The 11,408-nt window shown below is 42.9% G+C and overlaps 1 protein-coding gene across 1 annotated transcript; it reads right to left on the reverse strand.

Moving 5' to 3' along the window:
• Positions 1-464: 464 nt before the first annotated feature.
• On the reverse strand, positions 465-9,173 carry ankrd33bb (ankyrin repeat domain 33Bb). Its single transcript, XM_071537584.1, has 5 exons — positions 8,652-9,173; positions 4,938-5,067; positions 2,183-2,323; positions 1,704-1,867; positions 465-1,127 (listed from the first exon to the last, which is right to left on the reverse strand). Exons 1-5 carry the CDS (start codon positions 9,171-9,173, stop codon positions 465-467), a joined length of 1,620 nt encoding a protein of 539 aa, XP_071393685.1.
• Positions 9,174-11,408: the final 2,235 nt, after the last annotated feature.

The following is an 11,408-nucleotide window of genomic DNA, read 5'->3' on the forward strand; positions in this document are numbered from 1 at the left end:
CGACTCTCCACCTGACCATGTCAAGCTGTCACCTTCCTACCTCTCAAGCCCCAATTTCTCCCCTCTTAATATTCTTCTTGCTGAGAATGTTTCTGTTAATTTTCACTCTCTCCCTCTGTCTCTTCTCGTCATCCATCCAACTCAGCATGACCTGTCCTCGGTAGCTCCATGAACCCTTCTCTTTCCTTTAGTTCCTCATCTCCTCCTCATCATTGGTGACAGTTTTGCCTGTTTATCTAACATTCTGCATTTCATTTCTCCTCTCTTCCCCTCCTGTCCACCCTTCTTCTCTCTCCCCTTGCTTCAGCCATACCAAAGGAAACAATCTCTTCTTCCTCTGCTTTTCTCCCTTCCGTTTTCTCTCAAGCATTTTTTGTCACCAAAAGTGATAGCCTGTGACTTTTTTTAAACTCTTGTCTCTTCATTGTCGGTACTTCTATCTTCCCTTTTTGTCCCCTTTGCTCTCACCTCCTCCTTGTCAAAGGGAACAGCCTAAGCCTTTCCTCCTCCTGCCTCCTCTCCTCCCTCTTCATCTTGTAATCCCACTTGGGGATCTGGAGCTCGCCGAAGTTGCTGCTCATTTTGTTGACATTGTCCGGTATGAAGGTCGGCGCCGGGGCCTTGCAGAGCCTCACCTTGGGCACCACGATGCCCGGCCGCACGCTGCTCCTCCTCAACATGTTCAGCGGCAGCAGGCTGGCTCGTCTCATGGCCACGGTGGACGCCTCCGCCACGTCCCTCAGCAGCTGAGGCTGAAGGCTGGCCCTGCGGTCGCTCTTCTTGGGGATGAGGAGGACCCGCGAGTTCTGGAAGAATCTCTTGTAGTTGTTCAGCCTGTCGGGGCCGAGGCGCTTCCGCTCGGCCAACCGCTGCCTCCTCAGGATCTCCTGCACCGCGTAGCGGCGCCTGCCGATGCACGGCGGGGTGCCAGGGCTCACCGTGTGGCAAGCCGTGGCGATGAGCGGGCTGGAGATGCTGGTGGTAATCCGGACCATGTGGTCAAGAACCCCGTCGTCCACAGGGTTTATCTTGTTGCTGAGGTAAAAGTTATAGGGGCAGCAGCAGAAGAAGAGGTTGAGGAAACGTTTCCAGCAGGACTTTGGCTGTTGGGCCTGGGCCACGAGCTCCTGTAGAAGAGCCAGAAACAGAAGATTAAACATTGTTACTGTGTGAGAAAGTGTAGGGCAAAGGAATCACCCCATGTTTGAGAAAGTGGCATGATTTACACACTATGTAACTATTTCCATTCATGTGATTGTATTTACAAAAAATGAGTAATTGAAAACAAATAATCACAAAAGAACAATAAGAAACAGACAGAAGTATGTTTCCAAGTACCATACATTTAACCAGAATGGTTTTCCAAAGTTATCTTCGCACTATTGTCCTTCTAGTTATATTGTCTTATGGTGGAAGGTGGACAATTAAGGGGAAAATGCTGGTTTTTCTTAGATATTTCATGTAGAAACCTGATCTACTGATTTCAGCAAATCTTGTGTAAATCCATGGCGTGTAAGTCCATTATGGATCTGTCCTCCATCTGTCCACTGCAGTGGACTTGTTGTACTGTAGACCTGAATAGACTTCTTGTAAGACTAATTTCATGTCTCTCAATCAACTGATTGCCAGACCATTGCTTGGCTTGAAGGAGAACAAATTTAGAATTCCACACACAGAGAAGTAGCATAGCAGAATTTATTAACCTCCAGCACAGGCCACTCCAGGCGGAAGGAGTCGCAGAACTGCTCGGCGCAGGGCTGAGCCATCAGTCGATCCATGAGGTTGGCCGTCTCATACCGACCCGTGAAGAGAGCCCACTGCCTGGGAGTCATCTTGCGGCCGTAGTCCCGTCCCTCCACATCCCCTCCTTTTATATACCAAGGGGAAATGGCAGTGGTCAGGTGTGGAGAGAACGTTTCTGACTGAAGCACTGCAATCACTCACTGTAATACATATTGTACTGTCATCAACTTTACATCTGTAGTTTTATTCCACTACATTTCAAAGTAGATATCCTAATTTGTACTCCAATATCTAGTACCTGCAGGTACCAGTTGCTTGGAAGAAAAAAAAGAGTTCTCAAACGTGGACAGCCAAGATAAAGAGGCAACAGTCATCTTCACCAGGTGGTAAGCTATATTTCTGTGTGTGCACGTGTTGGGTTGTGTATTGTCTGTTTTACCAGCCAACATGAGCGCCCTGACACAGTCGGCCCGGCCCTGCATGGCGGCCTTCATCATGGCTGTGAAACCGTGACAGTTCCTCCTCTCTATGTCCAGCCCTGGGAAGTAGTTCAGCAGGTAGTTGGAGATCATGACATGACCTGCGGACCAGAGAAAAACAATATGGATAGATATCATGCAGGCCAGGGTTAGAACTATCAGAAACCATCAAAATGTTTCAGTTTCAGTCATCAATGCTGTGCCTTTCAATACATTGCTTAAGGGCACTATGGCTGCAGTTATGCCTAGTAGGTGCAACCTGATTTCCAGCTCATATTTTCTCGACTGAGTAAAACTACTCTCACCATGAGATCCAGGCTCATTTAAGAACCTGGCCTCCAGTAATTTCATGAAATGAGCACGATGTCTACAAATGCAAATATGTGCTTTGTGCACGGAAAGTGAGAGAAATAAGTTTTCCCCACCATGAAAGGATTACGCGTAGACATGACACAAGTAGACATGACTAGACACAGGCAGTAGTTTGATATTGTGGAAAGTAAGGGTGTGGAGGTCGGGGGGTGAGGTCATTGGGTGTATATGTTTGCTGTCAACTCCGACAACCAATTCCCAACTCATGCCAAGAAGTTTAAATTCTCAAGGAAAGTTTTTCTTAATTAACCATGACAAAAACCTTACCCTAATCTTAAACCAAATAGTTTAGTTGCCTAACCCTATCCTTTTTCTTGCCCTAACCTTAAAGGGGGGGTATTCTAGGATGTGGCAATTCTTAGTATTTCTGGTGATTTTGGTACTTGGAGGTGTAAAGTAATCACAGTAAAAAAAATGGAATCATGTTACTATGCCGTTTCCCCACAGTCACCAACTATAAAACACGCCCCCTTGTAGAAGCCAGTCAGATTTTGCTCCAGTTTCTATGTAGACACTGGACTGTCTCAATCAACCAATCAGAGCTAAGAGGAGGGCGGGCCTTCCAGAATGCCCAGCCAATCAGAGCAGTAGCTCATTAGCATAAGAAGCTGCTTATGTAAAACATGTAGGTGGGAAACAAACACTGGGAAGTGAATAGCTTAAGCTATAACTAAACGATTTTTACTGAAAAAAAACTTAACAGATGTATTTTATAGGCACCAGGTAATTATATAAAATTGCTAAAAAAGCAAATGATACCCCTCCTTTAACCAAAGTTCTTTTACTTGCCGAAACCTAACCATTAGCTAACCTTTTCATGTGAAGAACAGGTGTAAATATTGTGTCCAAATTGTGCTATTGTCACATAATCCGATTTGTGGTGGAGGAACATAATCTTGTCCACAACACATAATCTGTGTTTCAGAGTTTGCTCATTTCACAAACTTTTATGAGACTGTGTTGCATGAAAACATAGGCCCAGATTTACTAAAGCCTTTCATTGGTGCAAACCAATGACATAACACCTGATTGGTCAAGCAAATTATCTTGCACATACAGTATCACAAGTCTTAATGTTGACTTTGAACATTGTAAAGGATTTTGTACCTACTAAGATAAATCTGGACCATAGTCTACTAGTCCTTTTGTTCTGTGGGGTCACAACAGAAACAGGCCTGTCACCCCTTTTTGGGTTCTGACCCCATAGTTTCAGAAGTACCCCTCCGCTGTATTCCTGTTGACTTGTACTCTTATTCACCTGTTCTCCCTGAGGTGTTGCAGAGTACTTTGTCACAAAAGGGGATCAATAGTTCCCTTAATGAAGCAGAAAATGAAGAGCAGTCTGCAGCTATTCATCACAGGCCACAGCGGGCCATTCATCATCGTTAGCAGATGAGGGGGCAGGCACTAGGTCCGATATGTGTGGCTGCATCGCTATGAAATTAGTTGTGATGGTACATTCTAATGCTCGCAAATAAAAGTGATTGTTGCTGTCGTAAGCACCCATAGCCCTCATAATATGCTTTGTGCTTTCATTTGGGCCAATTTAGGAGGTCTCTGGCTCAATTCCCTGCAATAAATTTCCTTCCGGTGTAAGTTATGCATCAGAAGCAGTGGAGGGGGTGAGAAATATGAAAGTGTGCAAAATTAAGCTTCTCACCGGGGCTATAGAACAGTCAAGAGTTATTATAGACCTGGCAAAACTTGCCATGTTCTGACCAGTTGTGGTCTCCGATCTTGACATCAGGCATTTTTGGATTTGTATACGTCTCAAATTGGATATAGATTTAACTCGATTTACATATTTACATAGAACACATTTTTAACCCTTTCTGGTGTAGGTCTTTTCATTTCTGTCAGACAAGGAAAACTCAGGTTTCCCCTTTTCATGCACGTATAAAAAGCTCAGTTCTGTGTCAAAAAGAATGTAAAGGTACTAGGTGTAGCATTTTAAAATCAATAAATAATTACCACATTCATTTTGAGACATAAGTAGAATTACCGTGAACAAACAAGACCATCACTGAGAAGATTGTCAGCGTCTACTGCTCTACACTGCATTTTACATTGTGTGCCACCAGGTTGGATTTGGTAGGAAATCGTGTTGCTTTACAGCACAAAGGGATATTGCAATGGGGTTTATGGGAAATGTGGTCTTAATTTTGAGAAACACAAACACTAAAGGTACCACTGGCTACCAATCATCTAGACCATGGTCTGATCTGTTTACGGCAATTATACCAAGGTATCACAATTAATTTGTTAATGATATATTGATGTTTAACAATAGCACCTTAAATAAAGGAGATCTTAAATTCTAAGGCCCATGGAGCCTCGGTTTACCTGCTTGTGCAGCGGTTATGAGAGCAGTGTTGCCTTCATTGTCCTGCCAGTTGACGTCAATATACGGGCACTGAGAGAGGGCGATGACCACGCCCACATAACCATGGTAGCACGCCACAATCAGCCCAGACTGAAACACAAAAACAAGGATGTTGTGAGTCTCTCTCTCTCTCTCTCTCTCTCTCTCTCTCTCTCTCTCTCTCTCTCTCTCTCTCTGTGATTTTGGCTTGTACCAGTGCCAAAATGTTTCTTAGTTCCAAAGTGAGGCTTTTATAGGGATCCATGGCTATATTTTCTTGCAGGGTCACATAATTCATTGCAAAAAAACAAAAAACAAAAAAACATCAGTCATCCTACCTATAGTATAGGACGGCTTCTCATGATCTGTATCAGGCAGATGGTGAGACTATAATAGACTATTAACCTAGACTTAACATTGGTTTCCAGCTGGCCAGTGGTCAGTTGCCAAGCACTCAACTATCCAATTACCACTGGCTATTCAAATTCATATGCCACTGGGGTGCCCAATCAGCATTATGTTAGAAAGTAGAAAGTACAGTCAAGGAACCTTAAATGGAAAGAAAATTGAACAGCTAGCATCAGCAGGGTGTTGCAGTAAATTGCATTCATTTTCTATGCGCTCTTGCAAAGAATTGTAGGAAGGTTTGAGGAATGAGTGCTCAGTCTGTTTATGGCTCAAAGAAAAATGTATAAATAACTCCAAATATTAGATTCCACTCATGCACCAGCCTGAGGATATTAATACTACCTAAACCATGAACAGAAAATACAGATTGTTTTTGTTGTTGTTGTTGTTACTCAACTGCAATCATGTTCAAATACGTGACAACTAGAGCAAGTGTTTGAGATATATTGACATCTTTATGGCAATATCCTGACATCCATGCATGCGCTCCTGCCTTACGAGCCACAACCTGTTTTTTCATAACATATAATGCCTATGTGTTATCCACCTACTTTGCTGATAACTTTTTCAGTACCTCTGGTACACGTTAGCCCAAATAGCCTCAATTATACTCATAAGAAACAGTTACTGCCCCCTCCTGTAAATGTTCTGCTTGAGGCTACATTTTATTTTTTATAGTACTGCTTCTCAGCTGACTTGCATACACATTTTACCTAGGCCCTGAAGGTTTGACCTGCTATATTAAATCTGATTGTTCTGTGCCCATAATACCATCAAGACCTCTTCTGACCCACTTCTAGGTTCTAGGTGTCACCAGTCTAGAGGCATTTACTTCTAGTTCATGCAGTGCAGTGTCAGTCTTCCCGAATGAAGGAAGACAAGTAACAAGTAGGCCTTCCCCAGTATCTTGCCTTTAGTCTAGCGATGACCTGCAGATAACTCTGCTTCTGGCAAGCTTCTGGCAAGTCAGAGTCTTTCAGAGCCCAAGCACCTCACCTAGCACAGCCTTAGAGCCGATTGACCTATAAAACCTTTTAGCGGGATAAGATCCACTGAGAACTGGATTTAAAGGCATCTAAGGTCATGAGACAATGACAAAGATGAGACCCGCGTGACCTGATGGTGCAGAGGCAGCTCACAGTAGCCAGTTATGGTGAGCTGGTGTTAAATTGCATTTCAAATTTCATCAACAACTGTTGCAGTAAGAATTTTTGAAGCCAGAGCAAAAATTTTGTTTGCAGTAAAACCAAATTGTTGCTTGTTTTGTGACACACTACTGTGACACATTGCATTTTAAGAGCAGAACCTATAACTCCAAATCTACAGTAAATACCTTTTTATTGCAATAAATAAATAAATAAATAAATAAATAAATAAAAAACCAACTTAACTTGGTATACTGGTAATCTTACCATTACAAAGAATGTTCCCATAGTAGCCTGTGCAGTTTTGATTTTACAATGAATTTTAAATAGTTTGGTTTCAATAGCATTCCAGTTTCAGTGTCATGAAACAATGCTTTATGACAACATCGTCAAAATTATATGGCATCCATCTTAGCTGCCTAGCAAAGGAGAAAAGTATGATGATGATGCAGGAATTTTCTATCCATTCAAGGTGTGTGGTTAATCTGTATTCATGGCAAGTTAGAACTCAGAAATTTCCAAGTAATGATCTTTGATATTGAAACTCCTTTGTCTTTAGGCTAATGCCTGGCTTTGCAAGTTGGTGAATTGTTCAGCGTTGGTGGAGGTTTGTGCACTACTGAGTGTTTATGTTTTCACAGAAACAACCACTGGCTTAAGACACTCAAAAGCCTGCTGATGGCGAAGGCGTCCCAGTGGCAAATGAGTTGGTCACACTCTTTTAGTCTCACGTACTGTTGACACATAAAACCATGCTCATTTCCGTGACAGCACAATCATGCATCAGCATATGCTATGGCAGCAATCTTAAGCGTAAGGACATTGCTACCATAGTACTCCAGGAACTCTTCAAGCATATTCCTTACCCAGTGTGCTGAGGTAGATGTCTTGGCGAGCCCTTTAAAAGCTGAGCCCTGCAGCCAAGTTGCTTCTTGAGACTGTCTCTGTCTCTGACTGTGTCAATTTACACTCCCCATCTGTCACTAGAGGCTTAACCAATTGCTCTGAACACTCCTCCAGGATTTGCCCTGCAGGGAGTGAAGTCCTCTGACTCCTTGGTGTTAAGGAGCTGAACTAGGCTCAGCTCGCCTGCCCACAGAACCTAATGACTGCCGATGAGAAAAAATCTGAGCTGACACAGGGTCAGTCCAAATGTTTTTATGTGCTTCGCTTTACCATTCTAGTCGAAGATATTGACTTTGCTGGGTCCTGTGAAATAGCTTTCTCAGAAACCTATCAAAGAAGCTTGAAGCACGAAATTCCAGACCACATCTTAGTTGTTGTACTTATTAAATGAAAATAATCTGATTTTATGTATATTTGAAAAACACGCATGTACTGAGAAATGCTAAATTGGCTTATATTGATGGAATTTGTATTTACTGAATGAACTCACAATCATGAAGTCTCAAGATAGACCGTGAGTTCTGATAAATACCTCTCCACAAGGTAACTGCCCTGATATAGACCGGGATCCCTGTTGGCAGTCTATACCTGCTGGCACTCTCTCTTTATATGTGCTATTCACGTAATGTAAACAACTACACCTCAGGCAGGTTCTTTCTGACCACTAACCTGAAACTGGCATAAGTCTATAGTGGTGCAAAATGAGTATGTGGCAGCACGAACAGATGTTTTCGAGGGGGAACAGATGAGGATTCTTCCAGTTTCCAATAGGAAAGTTGGAGCAGGCAAAAAACAAAGAGAGGCCTGGGTGAAAAAATTAAAGCGTGAAGAAGACCCGGAGCGGTGCAGTGCTGCCGCTGGCCTTTTATGTTTGGGCCTGAATCACGTTGGAATTGGCAAAAACTGGCAACCGTCAAAATATCACTGACACTTTTGTCACAAGTTAGTGATAATTTACTTATTTTTATCAGATTGTAGCTAATAGGAACTTAGCTACATTAGCTATGTCTGCGTTAGCCATTCTCAGTTTTCTCACGTTGGCTACCTTGATAACTGAGAGAACCAAAAGAATCCCCCTCGAAAACTTCTGTTTGCACCCCCAAACACAGTCACTTTGCTCCAGTGTATGCCGGTTTCAAGTTAGCGGTCAAAAAAACCCCAGAAGTGCCTGATGTGTAGTTGTTTAGATTACATGAATACGTATTTCAGTAAAAAGTGTTGAACCTAGACACCCACTCTTCTGTTCTTATCTGTCTCCTTCACTTCCTCTTCCGTCACTCCTTGTCTGATCATGATCTTGACGATGATGGGGTTGTTGTTGCAGCAGGCCTTGAAGAAGGAGATGGGCTCGGGGCTCTCGGGGCTCGGCGAGCGGAACATGTGGGTCCGAACCGTGATGGTGTTGTCTGGCGGGTAGAAGGAATCATCCGAGGCAATGCTCCGCGTGTCCGAGCGGTCCGGCAGCGCCTCGAAGTCCAACTCCTCAAACTCCTGGTAGATATCGTCCTCATCCTCCCAATAGTTATCCATGTAATCGATCTCCGAAATTTCGGTCTCGCTGTCATCGTCGTCGTCCCCTCCCGACCCCTCGCACTCGTCCCCATCCTCTTCGGCCCTGGTGATGGACATGATGGGTGTGTCCGCAGCCACTGCCTTGGTTCTAGTCTCACCCTTGCCCACTCCCACTCCCACTCCTCCGGCCACTCCATTCTCTTGAACCTTTGAACCTTCACCTGATTCCTCCGTTATCAACACCATTTAATCCCTCCCTCCCCCCTTTGCCTTTTGGAATCCTCGCGGGGTGCCAGGCCAACTCCAGGAGGACCTAGAGTTTATGTCCACTGGCCCGCCGCAGTGCGAATATGCTGTCTCATCCTACACAGGAACGGAATCCTGACGACCTCTGGACTTTTAGCTGTGGTCCCTCTGTTATTTGTTTCCCTCTCTTTCAGTTTAGCGTCGGGACACGGGTCACCAGAGGTCACCGGAGAAACACAAGATCATTGCACTCGCTGCCAGTGCTCCTTCATTGTCAAATAAATCTTCTCATGTTGCCATAGAGGAGACAAATCCCCAAAACTCCAGAAGACAATGTCATCAAGATAGTTTTGGTCATATGCATAGTCACTGCGGACCGGTGAAGTGACCAGAGGGAATACAAAAGATGAATGGTAAAGAAGCGTCTGCACTCAAAAGACTCAAATCTCCTCTTTTAATAGAGTGTCTCTGAATGCTACATGTCCCAAATGAAGGGAGTCTCATAAGCCCCATAGTAATTTACACATACTTCTCTTAAGAGTGCTGAAAAAGCCACTTTTCAGTTCCATGTGACTTTTTCCAACAGCACCAAAAAACTCCTCCGTCACTTCACATTCTCATGGCATCAACAACCAGACACGCGGCTTGATTGGAAATCCAGGCCTAGATGAGAAAATAAAGCTGAAGTTGTCCTTTTGGGTTAGCAAAAGTAGAAAAAACACACTCCTCTTGGTTGGACACAGTGATATAGTCCAAGTAGCAGTGTTGAGCAACTAATCCTGTGTTTCCCTGTGGAGGACCGTTGTGTTTCTTCTGATGATGGCTGGCAATGTGAAAGAGAGACATTCCCTTGAACTGACGCCTGATAATCCGTTTAGTCTCTCTCTCTCTCTCTCTGCCTCCTCCCTCCCCCTTACCCTGTGACACAATGATAATGCTTTAAATACAATAAACTGGGAAATTGAACGGTACATGCTCAGTGGGGATAGTCTTCATTTTTGATCATTTTCTCTCTTAACGTCTATAGATGGTATATGCAGAAAAAAATTAATCAGAAATCAAGCAACTGCATTGAACTCAATTCAACAATTGAATAGCCTTTATTTATATAGGGTGACACTAAGGACAGAAGTTCTTGTTTGCAGTTGTGCTTTGTGTACAAGGTCAAAGTAAATGGGCACTAAACACTGAAGCAATATAATACCTAAAATAAATACAACACATTGTCTTTACTAAACATGGGTCTCATAATTCATGCTTGTGTTTTTACACAAACATTTATTTATTACCTTAGTCCTGAAGGGGATATCCTTATTAGTGAATTAACGACATTAGTGCAACCTTGTCAACCTGGCTCCACCCCCTTCTGGTTTCATCTTTAGCTGCATTTACACTGCCAGCTTAAATTGGATTTTTCACCCATGTGACTTCATTTGCATACAGACTGTGGGAGTCAGGCTGGTCAGAGTTGTTTTCCTCATGCAGAATGACTATTTGAGGCAATGGGATAGCACTCAAAGCAAATCAATAGCAATTTCACAATTTTAGTGGAAACTTTTAGTTATTTTAGATAGCTATTTTAGTTTTCAGACTCTCATGTCACCTTCATTGATGTCTAAATATTAAAACATATATATATATATATATATATATATATATATATATATATATATATTTTTTTTTTTTTTTTTTTTTTTTGAGTGCAATCCAATTCAAACCACCCATGTGATGATGGATAGTCAAAAATTGTCAGATTTGTCCATATGCATTGCTGCAGAATCCAATTACCAGTTTGCCTTGTAGGTCACAGTTAAGTTCACATGGTCATGACCTGAAATACTATTTGACCCAGGTCTGATATATTTTCAGAGGTTTTTGGAGGTTTTGTGCAAATCAGTAATCTGTACCAGAGGAAATCCAATGTAGATTTTACACTAAAATCAGTGGTGTGCCACAAGGCTGATTTTACAATGGAAAAAAAATCAAATCACCCTTTGTGACACAGGACTAATCTCTTCAGGACTACCATGAAAAGGTCGGATCCGCGCCATAAACAGTTACAAATCAGATTGAAGCATATAGGTGGAAACAATCAGATTTAGCTTGGCAGAGGAAATCCTGTTTCTTGTGCATACGTTCCTTATCTGTGGTTGGCTCCCGAAACTGTTAAGGCTGTGCATTAGCAGAAGGGTAATTGGATCCCGCACAAATAACCCTATGTCCTGTTACCTTAAG

The sequence above is a fragment of the Centroberyx affinis genome, unplaced genomic scaffold, assembly GCF_046629955.1.
Source record: "Centroberyx affinis isolate AG114_WGS23_722 - 3 ecotype Tasmania unplaced genomic scaffold, CSIRO-AGI_Caff_v1 ptg003070l_1, whole genome shotgun sequence".
NCBI classification, from domain to species: domain Eukaryota; kingdom Metazoa; phylum Chordata; class Actinopteri; order Beryciformes; family Berycidae; genus Centroberyx; species Centroberyx affinis.

Bases quoted from the DNA above. Each gene is read 5' to 3' on its own strand.
- ankrd33bb (XM_071537584.1), bottom strand. From the start codon at position 9,173: ATGGTGTTGATAACGGAGGAATCAGGTGAAGGTTCAAAGGTTCAAGAG. The intron at 2,324-4,937 runs GTAAACCGAGGC...TCTGGTCCGCAG, and splicing joins CATAACCGCTGCACAAGCAG to GTCATGTCATGATCTCCAAC. The intron at 1,128-1,703 runs GTTAATAAATTC...GCTCTTCTACAG, and splicing joins TGGAGTGGCCTGTGCTGGAG to GAGCTCGTGGCCCAGGCCCA.